An 18,771-nucleotide genomic window follows, 5' to 3' on the forward strand; every position below is an offset into this window, starting at 1 on the left:
GTCAAGTTTTTAATTCTGTCCTTTGAATAGGTCAGTAGTGATACCTTGTTGTGGTTTTGCTTTGTATTTCCTGAATAGTTAATGATTTTGGACAGTTTTCATGTACTGTTTTGCCACTTATGTATCTTCTTTGGTGAAATGTCTGCTCAGTTCTTTGGACTATTATATGCTGAGTTGTTTATTATTCTTGAAAGTTGAGAGTTCTTTATGGGTTTTGAAAACAAGCCGTTGTTCAGATATATAATTTGCAAATGTTTTCTTGCAGTCTGTTCTTGTCTTTTCATTTTTTAAAAATAAACTTATTACCAAATTGGTTTCCATACAACACCCAGTTCTCCTCCCAACAGGTGCCCTCCTCAATGCCCATCACCCACTTTCCCATCCCTCCCACTCCCCCATCAACCCTCAGTTTATTCTCAGTTTTTAAGAGTCTCTTATGGTTTGCCTTCCAACCTCTCTAACTTTTCCTCTCCTTTTCCCTCCCCCTATGGTCTTCTGTTAAGTTTCTCAGGATCCACATAAGAGTGAAAACATATGGTATCTGTCTCTCTCTGTATGACTTATTTCACTTAGCATAACACGCTCCAGTTTCATCCACGTTGCTACAAAAGGCCATGTTTCATTCTTTCTCATTACCAGGTAGTATTCCATTGTATATATAAACCACATCTTCTTTATCCATTTGTCAGTTGATGGACATTTAGGCTCTTTCCATAATTTGGCTATTGTTGATAGTGCTGCTATAAACATTGGGGTAGAATGCCCAATGCATTCTACAAGTTTCCCTATGCATCAGCACTCCTGTACCCTTGGGTAAATTCCTAGCAGTGCTATTGCTGGGTCATAGGATAGATCTATTTTTAATTTTTTGAGGAACCTCCACACTGTTTTCCAGAGTGACTGCACCAGTTTGCATTCCCATCAACAGTGCAAGAGGGTTCCCGGTTCTCCACATCCTCGCCAGCATCTATAGTCTCCTGATTTGTTCATTTTAGCCACTCTGACTGGCGTGAGGTGGTATCTGAGTGTGGTTTTGATTTGTATTTCCCTGATGAGGAGCGATGTTGAGCATCTTTTCATGTGCCTGTTGGCCAATTGAAAGTCTTCTTTAGAGAAGTGTCCATTCATTTCTTCACTGGATTGTTTGTTTTTCGGGTGTAGCGTTTGGTGAGTTCTTTATAGATTTGGAATACTAGCCCTTTATCCGATATGTCATTTGCAAATATCTTTTCCCATTCCGTTGGTTGCCTTTGAGTTTTTTGAATGTTTCCTTTGTAGTGCAGAAGATTTTTATCTTCATGAGGTCCCAATAGTTCATTTTTGCTTTTAATTCCCTTGCCTTTGGAGATGTGTCAAGTAAGAAATTGCTGCGGCTGAGGTCAGAGAGGTCTTTTCCTGCTTTCTCCTCTAGGGTTTTGATGGTTTCCTGTCTCACATTCAGGTCCTTCATCAATTTTGAGTTTACTTTTGTGAATGGGGTAAGAAAGTGGTCTAGTTTCATCCTTCTGCATGTTGCTGTCCAGTTCTCCCAGCACCATTTGTTAAAGAGACTGCCTTTTTTCCATTGGATATTCTTTCATGTTTTATCAAAGATTAGTTGGCCATACTTTTTTGGGTCCAATTCTGGAGCCTCTATTCTATTCCATTGGTCTATGTGTCTGTTTTTGTGCCAATACCATGCTGTCTTGATGATGACAGCTTTGTAGTAGAGGCTAAAGTCTAGGATTGTGATGCCTCCTGCTTTGGTCTTCTTCATATTACTTGGCTATTTGGGGTCTTTTGTGGTTCCATACAAATTTTAGGATTGCTTGTTCTAGCTTTGAGAAGAATGCTGGTGAAATTTTGATTCGGATTGCATTGAATGTGTAGATAGCTTTGGGTAGTATTGACATTTTCACAATATTTATTCTTCCAATCCTTGAGGATAGAATGTTTTTCCATTTCTTTGTATCTTCTTCAATTTCTTTCATAAGCTTTCTATAGTTTTCAGTGTACAGATCTTTTACATCTTTGGTTAGGTTTATTCCTAGATACTTTATGATTCTTGGTGCAGTAGTGAATGGGATCAGTTTCTTTATTTGTCTTTCTGTTGCTTCATTATTAGTGTATAAGAATGCAACTGATTTCTGTACACTGATTTTGTATCCTGAGACTTTGCTGAATTCATGTGTCAATTCTAGCAGACTTTTGGTGGAGTCTATCAGCTTTCTCATGTATAGTATCATGTCATCTGAAAAAAATGAAAGCTTGACTTCATCTTTGCCAATTTTGATGCCTTTGATTTCCTTTTGTCTGATTGCTGATGCTAGAACTTCCAACACTATGTGAAACAACAGCGGTGAGAGTGGACATCTCTGTAGTGTTCCTGAATTCAGGGGGAAGCTCAGTTTTTCCCCATTGAGTATGATGTTAACTGTGGGCTTTTCTTAAATGATTTTTATGGTGTTTAAGTATGTTCCTTCTATCCTGACTTTCTCGAGCGTTTTTATTAAGAAAGGATGCTGAATTTTGTCAAATGCTTTTTCTGCATCGATTGACAGGATCATATGGTTCTTATCTTTTCTTTTATTAATGTGATGTATCACATTGATTGATTTGCGAATATTGAACCAGCCCTGGAGGCCAGGAATGAATCCCACTTGATCATGGTGAATAATTCTTTTTATATGCTGTTGAATTCGATTCGCTAGTATCTTGTTGAGAATTTTTGCATCCATATTCATCAGGGATTTTGGCCTGTAGTTCTCCTTTTTTGCTGGGTCTCTGTCTGGTTTGGGAATCAAAGTAATGCTGGATTCATAGAATGAGTCTGGAAGTTTTCCTTCCCTTTCTGTTTTTTGGGACAGCTTGAGAACGATCAGTATTATCTCTGCCTTAAATGTCTGGTAGAATTCCCCAGGGAAGCCGTCTGGTCCTGGACTCTTATTTGCTGGGAGATTTTTGATAACTGATTCAGTTTCTTCGCTGGTTATGGGTCTGTTCACGTTTGCTATTTCTTCCTGTTTGAGTTTTGGAAGTGTGTGGGTGTTAGGAATTTGTTCATTTTTTCCAGGTTGTCCAGTTTGTTGGCATATAATTTTTCATAATATTCCCTGATAATTGCTTGTATTTCTGAGGGATTGGTTGTAATAATTCCATTTTCATTCATGATTTTATCTATTTGGGTCATCTCCCTTTTCTTTTTGAGAAGCCTGGCTCGAGGTTTATCAATTCTGTTTATTTTTTCAAAAAACCAACTCTTGGTTTCATTGATCTGCTCTACAGTTTTTTTTTAGATTCTATATTGTTTATTTCTGCTCTGATCTTTATTATTTCTCTTCTTCTGCTGGGTTTAGGCTGCCTTTGCTGTTCTGCTTCTATTTCCTTTGGTGCGCTGTTAGATTTTGTATTTGGGATTTTTCTTGTTTCTTGAGATAGGCCTGGATTGCAATGTATTTTCCTCTCAGGACTGCCTTTGCTGCATCCCAAAGCGTTTGGATTGTTGCATTTTCATTTTCATTTGTTTCCATATATTTTTTAATTTCTTCTCTAATTTCCTGGTTGACCCATTCATTATTTAGTAGGGTGTTCTTTAACCTCCATGCTTTTGGAGGTTTTCCAGACTTTTTCCTGTGGTTGATTTCAAGTTTCATAGCATTGTGGTCTGAAAGTGTGCATCGTATGATCTCAATTCTTGTATACTTATGAAGGGCTGTTTTGTGACCCAGTATGTGATCTATTTGGGGAATATTCCATGTGCACTCAAGAAGAAAGTATATTCTGTTGCTTTGGGATGCAGAGTTCTAAATATATCTGTCAAGTTCATCTGATCCAATGTATCATTCAGGGCCCTGGTTTCTTTATTGATGCTGTGTCTAGATGATCTATCCATTTCTGTAAGTGGAGTGTTAAAGTCCCCTGCAATACCACATTCTTGTCAATAAGGTTGCTTATGTTTGTGAGTAGTTAGTTGTTTTATATATTTGGGGGCTCCCGTATTCGGCGCATAGACATTTATAATTGTTAGTTCTTCTTGATGGATAGACCCTGTAATTATTATATAATGCTCTTCTTCAACTCTTATTACAACCTTTAATTTAAAGTCTAGTTTGTCTGAAGGGCTAGTATCCAAAATCTATAAAGAGCTCACCAAACTCCACACCCGAAAAACAAATAATCCGGTGAAGAAATGGGCAGAAAACATGAATAGACACTTCTCTAAAGAAGACATCCAGAGGGCCAACAGGCACATGAAAAGATGCTCAACATCGCTCCTCATCAGGGAAATACAAATCAAAACCACACTCAGATACCACCTCACGCCAGTCAGAGTGGCTAAAATGAACAAATCAGGAGACTATAGATGCTGGAGAGGATGTGGAGAAACGGGAACCCTCTTGCACTGTTGGTGGGAATGCAAATTGTTGCAGCCACTCTGGAAAACAGTGTGGAAGTTCCTCAAAAAGTTAAAAATAGACCTACCCTATGACCCAACAGTAGCAGTGCTAGGAATTTACCCAAGGGATACAGGAGTACTGATGCATAGGGGCACTTGTACCCCAATGTTTATAGCAGCACTATCAACAATAGCCAAATTATGGAAAGAGCCTAAATGTCCATCAACTGATGAATGGATAAAGAAATTGTGGTTTATATACACAGTGGAGTACTATGTGGCAATGAGAAAGAATGACATATGGCCCTTTGTAGCAATATGGGTGGAACTGGAGAGTGTTATGCTAAGTGAAATAAGCCATACAGAGAAAGACAGATACCATATGTTTTCACTCTTATGTGGATCCTGAGAAACTTAACAGAAACCCATAGGGGAGGGGAAGGAAAAAAAAAGAGGTTAGAGTGGGAGAGAGCCAAAGCATAAGAGACTCTTAAAAACTGAGAATAAACTGAGGGTTGATGGGGGGTGGGAGGGAGGGGAGGGATGGATATTGGGGAGGGCACCTTTTGGGATGAGCACTGGGTGTTGTATGGAAACCAATTTGACAATAAATTTCAAAAAAAAAAACGTCTAGTTTGTCTGATATAAGTTTGGCTACTCCAGCTTTCTTTTGACTTCTAGTAGCATGAGAGATAGTTCTCCATCCCCTCACTTTCAATCTGAAGGTGTTCTCAGGTCTAAAATGAGTCTCTTGTAGACAGCAAATAGATGGGTCTTGTTTTTTTATCCATTCTGATACCTTATGTCTTTTGGTTGGAGCATTTAGTCCATTTACATTCAGTGTTATTATTGAAAGATGTGGGTTTAGAGTCATTGTGATGTCTGTAGGTTTCATGCCTGTAGTGATGTCTCTGGTACTTTGTAGTCCTTGCAACATTTCACTCACAGAGTCCCCCTTAGGATCTCTTGTAGGGCTGGTTTAGTGGTGATGAATTCCTTCAGTTTTTGTTTGTTTGGGAAAACCTTTATCTCTCCTTCTATTCTGAATGACAGACTTGCTGGATAAAGGATTCTTGGCTGCATATTTTTTCTGTTCATCACATTGAAGATTTCCTGCCATTGTTTTCTGGCCTGCCAAGTTTCAGTAGATAGGTCTGCCACTAGTCTTATGGGTCTCCCTTTATAAGTTAGAGCCTGTTTATCACTAGATGCTTTCAGAATTCCCTATTTATCCTTGTATTTTGCCAGTTTCACTATGATATGTCATGCAGAAGATCGATTCAAGTTATGTCTGAAGGGAGTTTTCTGTGCCTCTTGGATTTCAATGCCTATTTCCTTCCCCAGATCAGGGAAGTTCTCAGCTCTGATTTGTTAAAGTACACCTTCAGCCCCTTTCTCTCTCTCTCTTCTTCTTCTGGAATTCCTATGATAGGGATATTGTTCCGTTTGATTGCATCACTTAGTTCTCTAACTCTCCCCTCATACTCCTGGACTTTATTATTTCTCTTTTTCTCAGCTTCCTCTTTTTCCATAATTTTATCTTCTAATTCACCTATTCTCTCCTCTGCCTCTTCATTCCATGCTATGGCCACCTCCATTTTATTTGGCACCTTATTTATAGCATTTTTTAGTTCCTCATGACTGTTTTTTAGTTCCTTGATCTCTGTAGCAATAGATTCTCTGCTGTCCTCTATGCTGTTTTCAAGCCCAGTGATTAATTTTATGACTATTATTCTAAATTATTCTATTATTCTATTATTCTAAATTATTCTAATTTCTTAAATAGGTTTTGATCAATTTGTTAGCTGTCACTACTTCCTGGAGTTTCTTTTGAGGTGCATTTTTCTGTTTCGTCATTTTGGCTAGTGCCTGTGGTAGCTCCAAACTGCAGGGCGCCTCCTCTGTGTTGTCCAGAGAAATTTTGTTGGTGGGTGTGGCTCCAGTCAGAACTGATGTCTGACCCAAGCCCACTGCTGGGGCCATAGTCAGACTAGTGTGTACCTTATCTTCCCCTCTCCCAGGGGCAGGACTCACTGTGGAGTGGTGTGGCCCCTGTCTGGGCTGCTTCCACACTGCCAGGCTTGTGCTACTTTGATGGGATCTGGCCAAGGGCATATTAGCTGGGGTGGATCTGCAAGGTGTACAGAGGTGGGAGGGGCAGGCGTAGCTCGCTTTGCTGTTGGTGGTCCCCTGGGGGAGGGGCCCTGCAGCACCGGGAGGGAGGCAGGCCCGGGAGAGGGATGGATCCACAGAAGCACAGTGTTGAGTGTTTGCGTGGTGTAGGCAAGTTGGTGAGGGGAACTGCTTCCCTTTGGAATTTCAACTGGGGGATGGAGAGGGAAATGGCGCTTGTCAGTCCCTTTGTTCCCCAGCCGAGCTCTGTCCTTTTGGGGCTCAACAACTCTCCCTCCTGGTATCCTCTCGCCCTCCCTGCTCTCTGACAGCAGAGATGTTGACTTTTAACATTCCAGATGTTACGTCCTGCTGGCTGTCAGAACTCACAGAGTCCGGACCTTCTGCTTTTGCATTCCAGACTTTGGGGGCTCTGCTTTGCCAGTTGGACTGCCTCTCCACCGCCCCTGCTCCCTCCTGCCAGTCCGTGTAGCACGCACCACCTCTCTGCCCTTCCTACCCTCTTCTGTGGGCCTCTTGTCTATGCTTAGCTCCAGGGAGTTTGTTCTGCTAGTCTTCTGGCAGTTTTCTGGGTTATTTAGGCCAATGTGGGTGGAATCTACACAATCAGCAGGACAAGGTGAGCCCAGCATCCTCATACGTCACCATCTTCCTGTCCCCACCCTTTTTTAAAGCAAGCTCTATGCCCAATGTGGGGCTTGAACTCACAACCCTGAGATCAAGAGTGGTTTGCACTACCCACTGAACCAGCCAGTCAGGCACCTCCAGAATACTTCTTTTCTGTAAGGCTTGGGAGAAGTGACTCATTTTCTTTAAAATATTTTCTGAAGTGCAGAATTTCTGTGCTATGGAATCCAATTTATCATTTTTTAAAATTTAAACATGGTTTTATTGTCATACCTAGGAAATCTTTGCCTGATTTAAGGTCACAAACATCTCTGATGTTCACATTGAGAAGTCCTATAGTTTTAGGTTAAACATTTAACTTGGTGAGCCATTTTGGATTAAATTTTATTTATGGTTTGAGTTATTGATCAAAAGTTCACTTTTTGCAAATAGGTATCTTATTATTGCAGAGCCATTTGTTGAAAAAACTATCATTTCTATCCTGAATTGCCTCTGTGCATTTGTCATAAGTCATTAAATATGAGGGTCTGTCTGTAAACTTCTCCATTTCATTGATCTCATATGTATCTTTTTTCCAATACTGTATATTGAGTCTAGAAAGCAGATAGTACAAGTTCTTAAAATTATTCTTTTCAAAATTAATTTTGGCTATTCTAGTTATTTGACCTTTCTATATAAATTTTTGAATCAGCTTGTTAATTTTTACACACACACACACACACACACACACACACACAACTTAGTGGGATTTGTTGAGAATTGCCTTGAGTCTACAGATCAATATGAGGAGATTTGAGATTTTAATAATAATGAGTGTTCAAGTTCCTGACTATGGTATATGTCTCCACATATTTAGTTTTCCTTTGTCATTTTCATCAGTATTTTGTAGTTTAAGCATCTTACAGCATATATTTATGTATTTTTTGCCTAAGGATTCCACAATTTGTATTCTTAGTTTAGATGGTGCATTTAAAAATTACAATTTCAAATTGCTTTTTTTTGTTAGTTTATAGATATATGATTAATTTTTTTGACCATGTATGTATCCTATGACCTTATTATACTCATAGTAGTTGTTTTTGTAGGTTCTTTGAGATTTCCTAGGTAATCAACTATTTTGTTTGTGAATAGGGAGATTTTAATTCCATTCTTTCCAGTACGATGCATTTTATTTCTTTATTTTGCCTGTTTGCTCCCATTAGGACTTACATCTGGTGTTGAGTAGGAATGGTGAGAGAGGCCATCCTTGTTCATGATCTTAGGAAAAGCATTTAGGTTTCCGTGATTAAGTATGAGGTTAACTATAGGGTTTTGGAGATGCCTCGTAACATATTGGAAAAGTTAACTTCTATTCCTAATCTGCCAAGGGTGTTTCTCATGACTAGACATTGCATTTTGTCTCCGTATTACTATTTTTTAGTACAAACTGGGTGTCCGAGGGCTGACTTTCAGTAGATTGCCGTGAGAGAGCTGCTGTGCTATGTATGAAGCCTTGACCTAGAAGTGGGTCATCTATAAATGGTTTAGTACAAATTTCTCCATGAATGTGCTTTGCGTGACAGGTGAGGGGGTGGTACCTTTCTGGCCATGCCCTGTTTCCTGGGATACAGGGCTCTCAGTACCAGACCTCGGTCCCCATGTGTGGTGAGGCATACTGCATCACAGAGGGCTAGAAAAGCAATATGCGTATGGGGATGGTTGGGGACTCAGAGAATTGGGAGTTTTCTTTTAAAATAATCTATTTTCTTGAACAGTTTAAACAGCTTTGGGATGACATTTTATTTGAAGGTTTGTGAGTAACAATTACACCTAGCATTTATTGTCGATTATTTTTGGGGAACTTTTCTAAGCACATGTATGTTTACTCATTTGTTCCTTATAATGACACGATATTGATAATATAATTGGGCCCATTTTCTTCTTGTAGAGTTGGAGGTTTTGGGGGGTTAAGTAACTTACTGATGGCCACCACCCTGAGAGAGTGTCAATGCCAGAATCAATTCAATGTGTTGTTAATCACAACCTACAGCTGCTTCTTAGGTGGAATTCTCCCAAGTGTTTGGTCCACCTCATTGATTTCTTTCACAGACATCAGTCCATTAATTTTTCTTTCTTTACCATTTTTTAGTTTAGGTAAATTATATTTCCTTAGATAATTGTCCATTTCTTCAGGCTTTCAACTTTTTTTGCATAAATTGAGTGGATAGTATCTAATGACTCTTATTTTTTGCTGTGCCTGGAGATGTATCTTCTTTTTTATTTTTTAACACTTTATTTATTTTTGAGAGACAGAGAGAGACAGAGCACGAGCAGGGGAAGGACAGAAAGAGAGGGAGACACATAATCCGAAGCAGGCTCCAGGCTCTGAGCTGTCACCACAGCCCAATGCGGGGCTCAAACTCACAAACCCTGAGATCATGACCTGAGCCGAAGTTGGTTGCTTAAGCTACTGAGCCACCCAGGCACGCCCCTCCTCTTTATAGTTTTTTAATTAAAAAAATATGATAAGTCTGTCATAATTTCAGACTTATGCAGCCCTATTTATTCTAGAAGTCTGAACAACAAAATTGTAAAGGGTCAAGGGTTATTTATATTTGGAAAGTCCAGGTTTTAGCTTTCCCTTTCCTACTTTTCTTTTATTTTAGTGTTCATTTATTTATTGAGAGAGAGAGAGAGAGAGAGGGAGAGAGAGAATCCCAAGCAGGCTCCACACTCATGGAGCCTGACACAGCGCTCGATCTCACAACTGTGAGATCATAACCTGAGTTTAAATCAAGACTAACAAGATTAACAGACTGAACCCCCAAGGCACCCCTATCTTTCCCTACTTTCAACTGATATTTGCGCCCATAAGAGGGAAATATCCTTCTAGACACAATAAAATAACAGGAAAGGTAGCTTGTTTGTACCACGCATGTTGTGAGTGCTGAAGTCTCATTATTATTCTCCTTCTCCTCTCCTTCTCACAGAAAGATACTAAGAGAGAGAAAATTCTAAAGAGCTGTTAGGATCCCCCCTGGATTGTTCATCAGAGTAGGGACCAGTGCTGCATTTGAGGAAACTACTTGAACCTGGGTGGAGTTTTCCTGGGTACATTAGGGAGGAGTGCCCGGTACTCATTGGTCCAGGAGTGTGCTTGTTCTCCCAGCTGGACAACCTCCTAGTTCACAGGGCAGGGCACTGGGTTGAGTAAATTACAAAGATCGTGCCCCAGTAGTGGGATGTAATTAGCACTATGCTGAGCGCTGTTCCAAACCTGCCTCGTAAACATTAACAGTAAGAATTTTAAAAAATCCAAAAGAAACTAAATATTGTATTCAAGATTTTGTGTCTCTGCTAATGTGAGATATTAGTCTGATTATTTTTCTTATAATCCCCTTAATATCTTCTTATTATTGTTTCTTTCTGGTATTAGGGTTATGCTGAGTGCATAAAATGAGTCGAAGTATTTTAATTTCCCCACATTCCCTGAACTTGTTTATATAAGATTGGTACTATATTTTGATTAATTTTTATATGGAATCCTTGATAAAGCTGTATAGGAGTGAAATTTTATTTTGGAGGGGAAGGATTTTTTTTAGGTTTATTTGAATAATCTATACACCCTGCATGGGGCTTGAACTCACAACCCCAAGACTGAGAGCTACGTGCTCCCCCAACAGAGGGAGTCACCCTGGGAGGGGAAGAATTTTAAAGAAATAATTTAATGGTATTAGAATATTCCATTAAAAATATTATCATTTGACTTAAGTAACCTTTACACCAATGGCGGGCTGGAACTGGGAAGTGGTGGAAGTGGTCAGAATGACCACTCTGGGATCCAGTGTGGCAGGTTCTACTGATTGACCCAGCCAGGTGCCCCAGGTTATTCATTTTTAATTATTTTTCTGTGCCTGTTTAGAAAGCCATATATTTCATAGCAGTGGTCCACTTTCTAATTGACAAGTTTGCCAACATAAAACCATTTATGATATTCTTTTTTATCTTTTTCACATAAGTGGAATGCAGTAATGGCTCTCCCTTCATTCTTGATTCTGATCCTTTTTCTTTCTCTTAGTTTTTCTTAATCCATTTAGCTAAGAACATCAATCTTATGAATCTTTTGAGGAACCTATTCCTGGATTTATAGTTTTTTTTCTGTTTTGTTTTAATACTCTTCTACTTTCTATTTAATTAATTTCTCTTTCCACGATTTCTTTTATTTACTATTTCTATCCTACAATGTTCTCTGGGTGTATTTTGCTTTCCCTTTTTTCAGGTTCTTAGGATGGAAGCTTACTTCATTTCTGTAATATCTCTTGTTTTCTAGTACTTCTAGCTAAAGCTCTATATTTCTTTTTAAGCACTCCTTTAGCTGTATCCACGCGCGCGCGCGCACACACACACACACACACATCTTTCATTATCTTTCTGTTGAAATTTTATTTTAAAAACTATTCACTGGTATTTCTTATTTAATCCATGGTAATTCAGATTTATGTTGCTCAATTTGTAAATAATTAAGAAACATTGTTATATTTTTATCAATTTCCAGCTGAATTTCATTATATATATTCTGTATGATTTAAGTTCTTTGAAATGCATTGCAACTTGTTTTCTGGGCTCCTGTGTATCTGTTTTGGTGAGCATTCCCTGGGCACCCCGAGATAGTGGAATCCTCCCACACTCTTTTTTTCCCTCCCTCCCCCCCCCCCCCCAATACTGACACGGATGCTATCAACTTACCTGTGTGCCACTATGTGACAAACTCAAGACTCTCCTTTTAGGGGAGAAGCTTGCTTTATCTACATTAGAGATAGGTTTTAAATGGCTCATTATGAAATTTGTTTTCATCATCTTCTGGAAGTCAGTGCAGTTTCTGTGGGCAAAGACGTAGCTTAAAACTAACTGACACACCTTTGTCTATTTTGAAAGTCATGATTTAAAGAGGAGAGTGTTGGGGTGCCTGGGTGGCTCAGTCGGTTAGGCGGCGGACTTCGGCTCAGGTCATGATCTCGCGGTCCGTGAGTTGGAGCCCCGCGTCGGGCTCTGTGCTGACAGCTCAGAGCCTGGAGCCTGTTTCAGATTCTGTGTCTCCCTCTCTCTGACCCTCCCATGTTCATGCTCTGTCTCTCCCTGTCTCAAAAATAAATAAAATGTTAAAAAAATTTTTTTTAAAGAAGAGAGTGTTTACATGTTTTATTTCTGCCCACACTGGACATTTCCCTTTTGGTGACTCAATCTCAAGTTGTTCTTTTGTGATCCACCCCGTCCCCTCACCCCAAGGACGTGTTTCTGCAAGTCCTGTTGTACATGGTGATTATTCTGCTGGCATCTCTGGAGATGCAGGGTCTACTCTCAAAATTATGATGAAGGTCCCAATGAATTTAATTAGGGAAAAATGACTCTTGGAGATGCACCAATTGAATGACTCATCCATATGTATTGTAGTCCAACCCCGGATAAAGTGTTTACAGATATTTGTCTTGACCTCAGAGAGTGTTTGTATCACTGTTCACACAACTGGCTTTTTCAGGAATTGAAATGATGGACTCAGAACATAATGAAGTACGTATATGAGTTATTTTCCATCATTCAGGAAATCCAAAATTTTGCTGTGCTTTGTGAAGACAGGCCAGTGTAATTGATAGAGAATTGAATGTTGTCAAAGGATATTTCACTATTTTACTTATATTGACATAAAAACCAAACCACATAACCTTTGTTTAAACAAATCACAATTTTATCTCCTATAAAGCTGACCCTTTTCTTTAACCTCACGATGTTTGTTTAACATTCATTTGTTGTTAGAACAAATTCTGCCAACAATGAAGATTTGGGGTCTCTTTGTTCCCAGTCGAGATTCAGACTTGTTTAGGTTACAGGACCTTCGTATTTGTTTTGAAAAAACCCGGCAATTTAAGGGGTAGCCTTTTTCTGAAAGACTGAAATGACTGAGACTTTCTGCAAGCATGGAAAGCATTGTTCACATGGAAACAGTTCAAGGTCCAGTGATGGTGCATGTGTTTTCCTGCTCTGTGTGCACAGAGGTGTCATCAGCGTACAAAATACATGGGAGAAGGGACAACAACCCAGACCTTGGACTAAACGGCTGTCTTAGTTGCAGGTAACCCAGGAAGGTTAACTAGATGTAAGAGTCCAGCCTAGGCTTTACATTTTAGATTTTGGTGGTGCGGGAATTCACAGTCCTTTAAAAGTTCTCCTGTGTGATTCTTAAAATCAGCCATGTTAGACACTCTTTGGGATGCTAACATATGTGAGGATTGACTCAGTTTTGTAATATTCTTTTAGCTATTTTCACATACAAAGATCCACAATAAATGCACTTTCTCTAACATCTGTGTTTCTAGACATAGTTTCAGGTGTAACTATTTAGGGATATTTTAATGGGCAGATACTTGTAAATCTCATGATAGTTTCAACTCATGTGTTCTCTGAACTTTGCTTGTTAACCTGTGAAAGTTTAGAAGATGATGTAGCATCCACATATCTTGAAAATGTGATTTTGAAGAGTCCAAGGGAACACTTTCATAAGCCAGGTGTTACTTCAATTCATGTTTCTGTTCATAGGTGAGTTTCAGCATCAGAACATACATTTGTTGGCCATTCCTTTTATTACTTGCTTATATGATTTACTCACTTTGCCATTGAGTCATTTGTCATTTACTTAAATGTTTAGAGCTCTGTGTCCATTTTGATATTAACTCTGTGTATGTCCTCTAAAATGTAAATATTTTCTCCAAAATGCTTTCATCTATTGATGTTGTGGTATCTTTTTTTAAATCCTTAAGATGTTTTGAAATTGTAAAATACATCAATTTGTGATTTTATTTACTAGTTAAGAGGATTCTAGAATATAGTCACCTCTTCTTTAACTGGGGAGTAAGTATAAATCTTGCTTTAGTTTTTCATTAAACCTTAATCCATTAAAAATTTTTTATTTGAAGAATCTCTATTGGTAAAATTGTACTAGTTTCCAGATGGAAAGCTGCTTGTAGCAACCCATTTATTTAATATTCCCCTTCCCCACAAATGTCTTTAATTACTTGTCTCTCCATTAATCTGCAATATTGCTGAGCCTAGGGAGCATGATTTAATCAGCCTTGTATACTATAATTTCTGAAAGTAGAGGGACATAAGAAATTATAATATTTATTTGTTGAATGAATAAAAAGATTAGGTTAAAGTTTCAGGAAGTCACTAGTCATAATTATATCTATAGCTAATTTTGTCCTGAACTCTGAAATAAGGACATGCAAAAGGACATATGGAACATAGGATCAATGTGACTGAGTTTGTCCTCTTGGGGCTCACTCAGAGCCTCCAAGGTCAGAAAATATTATTTGTTGTGTTCTTGCTCATCTACATTGTGACAATGGTGGGCAACCTCCTCATTGTGGTGACCGTGGTGGTCAGTCCAACCCTGGATTCCCCTATGTATTTCTTTCTTGGTTACTTATCATTTATGGATGCTGTGTATTCTACTACAGTCACTCCAAATATGATTATAGACTTACTCTATGAGAAGAAAACCATTTCCTTCCAAGCTTGCATGTCCCAGCTCTTTATAGGACACTTGTTTGGTGGTGCAGAGATTTTACTCCTGGTGGCCATGGCCTATGACCGCTATGTGGCCATCTGCAAACCCTTGCATTATTTGACCATCATGAATCAACGGGTGTGTGTTTTGTTGCTGCTGTTGGCCTGGGTTGGAGGTTTTTTGCATGCTGTTGTTCAACTTCTCTTTGTTTACAACCTTCCCTTCTGTGGTCCCAATGTCATTGACCACTTCATCTGCGACATGTACCCATTATTAAAACTTGCCTGCACTGACACTTACATTATTGGCCTCACTGTGGTTGCCAATGATGGGGCAATCTGTGTGGTCATCTTTACGGTCTTGCTCATCTCCTATGGGGTCATTCTGCACTCTCTGAAGAACCTTAGTCAGGAAGGGAGGCGCAAAGCCTTATCCACCTGTGGCTCCCACATTACAGTGGTGGTCCTCTTCTTTGTCCCCTGCATCTTCATGTATGTGAGACCTCCTTCTACGTTACCCATTGATAAATCCTTGACTGTATTTTACACAGTTATCACTCCTATGTTGAACCCCCTAATCTATACTCTGAGAAATGGAGAGATGAAAAATGCCATGAAGAAGCTCTGGACCAGAAGAAGAAAATGAGGCAGAAGAGAAATGTATCACCTTTTTTTTTTCAGTGAAGAGTTTGCTCCATCCAGGAAAGGATTATTTATTTGTAGTAAGTTCCTCCTCAGGTTTAAAGTTGTGCATGATGAAAAGCATTTAAGATGTAAGTACTTCCAATGGTCAAAACATATTTCTAAGATTTTCATAATTTCTTAGGAAAGTAGATGTATAGCTTTTGCATATAAAATGTCTCTATTGAAACTATAGGTTTAAGTTCTATGTGATCAGTTATGCTGTAGTTAACACTATAAATTTATTTATGTTAGTGGACATTTTTTGCTTTTCGCTCTTACATAATTGTTCACTTTCAGAATTCATAGTGCTCTTTATATATTTCAGAGAAAGAAATTCAGAAATGGGACATAAATCCTTGGTTCACTCCTCCCATACAAAAACAACTCATATTAAGACTTGAAGTATAGATCTTATTTTTGTATCTGCAAGACATTTAAGTATATAATTTTGTTCATGTTGCTTAGCACATTAAGGGTGAGGAGGAATGCTGCTTCCTAGGTAGAATATTCATCATAAGGAAGCTAATTGTAGAAAAAAAATCTGAACAAAAGAGATAGATATAATAAGTAAGTTTTACTCATTTTTCTGAGTGGGGGATCCTATTATCTCCTAAAATGGAATGACTTTGCTTAGTGTTCCATAGAACACATTTCCATAGAATTGATTCATTAAATTTACTACATAGTTTAGTATATCTGATAATTCTCTGCCATTTTTTCAGTGCCCCCACATCTTTTTTTTGTTTACAGGGTTTAGTAGCCTCCTATAGGGACCCAGGCCTTACCTTTCATATATAAAATTATCATAGTACATAATCCATGAGGTTTAAATATGCAACACAGAACCTGACACCAGATATTTGGGTGATATCATTGGTAAGAAAGGTGCTGACAATGGGTGCCTGGGTGGCTTAGTTGGTTAAGCGTCCGACACTTGGTTTTGGCTCAGGTCATGATCTCAGGGTTTGTGAGTTCAAGCCCCACATCAGGCTCTGTTCTGACAGCAGGGAGCTTGCTTGGGAACTCTTTCTCCCTCTTTCTCTGCCCCTCCCTTGCTCTCTGTCTGTCTCTCAAAAATAAATAAACACAAAAAATAAAAAGAAAAAAAAAGTGCTGACGATATGGCATGCCATTCTGACCTCTGCTCTTAATGGAATGCAGATTATTAGGTAATAAAGAAGCCATAATATATATTGATTTATTTAACAGAGACCTCTTTCATAAGCTTCCCTCTCTCAATTAGGCTTGAAAGAAAATATTATCTGTCCCTACTACAGTAGGAATCATGTGGTCAAAGAAACTCATGGTTCTGCCTCTTTTACTTAGTCTGGATCCATGAGGCACCCAGGCTATGGGGCATGGAACCTTTTCCCTGGTAAATCACAGTGTATGAGAAACTTTATATCCTGATTTTCATCCCTATTAGTATTACATGAAGACTTGTTATGTCGTCGCAAAGTCTTCCCAAACATAACACTATCCTTTAAATAAGATTAAACATTTGATTTTATCAGAATTTGTATAATTAAGTCATCAACTTTTGGATGTTGCTATGCACTGAATATTAGTGTTCCCCTCGAAATTCATGAGTTACGTCCTCTATGATATGTGGTGTTTGGAGGTGGGGCCTTTGAGAGGTGATTACATCATGAGAGGAGAGCTCTCATGAATGAGGTTAGTGTCTCTGTAAAAACAGACCTGATAGAACTCTGCCATGTAAGGGCACAGCAAAAAGAGCCTAGTCTTGAATTCTTGATCTATTGGAGTAAGAATTTGAGTCTTTTCCTCATTAAACATAAATATATATATATTTTTTCTTCTACAAATATTTAGTATTCTTTGATATTGTTACAAATATGTTGTTTTGCTGTAACTATGGGTGTTTTTATACAAAGACATTATATTGTATTATTCTTTTACTTTTTGATTTCTTCTATTGCATCACTCTTGGAAAATTTCATTTATATTCACTGAATTTATACATTTTAACATTAAAAAAATAGCTCTCAGAAAAGTTTCCTTTTATATTACTGCTTTTATCTTAATCAATTAATTTTTTTAAAGTAGGCTCCACACTGGGTGTGGGGCTTGAACTCAAGACCTTGAGATTAAGACCTGAGCTGAGATCAAGGGTTGGACACTCAACCAACTGAGCTATCCTGGGGCTCCAAAAAGCTTTCTTTTAAAATTATCTAGAATTTGCTTTTGTTTGCGATGAAGACATGTATAATCCTGTTTTCCTCAAACAGGATAAGTAATCTGCCAGTGTTATTATTAATTTTAGTAATTGAAAATTTTCTATTTAATATGTCAAATTTTATACAACTAGTAGGTTTGATTTGGGGGCCATTTCACCTCCTCTTCTGCTGCTGACTCCTCCGCCTCCTCCTTCTTTACCTTTGGTGTCATTCTTTACCACTAACATTCTATATCAGTACTCAAGGATTTTCACTTGTTTTTATACCTCATAGGGATAATCGCTCTTAAATACTCACCCTTTTGAGTTTCTTGCCATTTATAAACATTTATTTTTCCTGATAAGCTTCAGGCTTATTTTGTTTAGTTTGAAAAGTTCACTTAAAATATTTAGAATTTCATGACCCTCCACATTGATTTTGAGGAAAATGGCGTGTTTTAATATCTTCTTTTACCATCCAGAAAGAGACATGTATCATGAAGGCTTGATCAATGTCTCAATAACAATTTGTAATCATCTTCATAGAGTATACAGGCATCTTGCCTTTTGGTTTTCTTATTTTAAAAGTGGCTTGCCTTATTTACCTTTGATTCACATTTTCAAAGAGCTGATTGGAAAGACCTTAGTGTCTTTTGCTGGCATGAATTACAGCACAGTCCTCAAAGGCATTGGTGTATGTTTGTATGCAATGTTGATAGGCCTACATTTGACGATACACAAGTATATATTCAACCACAGAGATCTGTATCTGACCTCACGTAGGTACATATTCAATGATATGTAGGTCGTATCCAGCTTCATATATGTGTCTGTATGTGAACACACAGAGGTCTGTATCTGACAGCACATGGATCAGTATACGTGTATATATATGCATTTGATCTGATCACACACAGGCCTGTATCTGTCTACACACAGAGCTATATCTTTCCATACACAGGTCTGAATCTGAGCACATATGAATTTTGGCAGGACTTGACTGAACCATTCTTCTGTTCCATGTGGCACGGACTGAGGTCCCTCTTTGGTTTTCAGTAGGTTGCCTGGCTTTTAGGAAGTATTTAAGATGAATTTACTCATGTAAGTGGTGCCTTGGCAGTGATGGCTGGAAGACCAGTCTCCTCTGGCCCCTTCTTCTTCTCCATGTAGCCTGTCGCTCCAGTGAGTTTGTCAGACTTGTAAAATGGCAGTTCAGGACTTCCGGAGGGAGGACACA

The 18,771-nt window shown here is 38.5% G+C and overlaps 1 protein-coding gene across 1 annotated transcript; it reads left to right on the top strand.

Moving 5' to 3' along the window:
- The first annotated feature begins 14,402 nt into the window (after window positions 1-14,402).
- Window positions 14,403-15,320, top strand: LOC122482715 (olfactory receptor 4A15-like). Its single transcript, XM_043579014.1, has one exon. The coding sequence runs from the start codon at window positions 14,403-14,405 to the stop codon at window positions 15,318-15,320; it is 918 nt and encodes a 305-aa protein (XP_043434949.1).
- The last annotated feature ends 3,451 nt before the right edge of the window (window positions 15,321-18,771 follow it).

This window comes from Prionailurus bengalensis, chromosome D1, assembly GCF_016509475.1.
Source record: "Prionailurus bengalensis isolate Pbe53 chromosome D1, Fcat_Pben_1.1_paternal_pri, whole genome shotgun sequence".
Classification (NCBI taxonomy): Eukaryota; Metazoa; Chordata; class Mammalia; order Carnivora; family Felidae; genus Prionailurus; species Prionailurus bengalensis.

Coding starts and splice junctions, on each gene's coding strand:
- LOC122482715 (XM_043579014.1), top strand. CDS start 14,403: ATGGAACATAGGATCAATGTGACTGAGTTTGTCCTCTTGGGGCTCACT.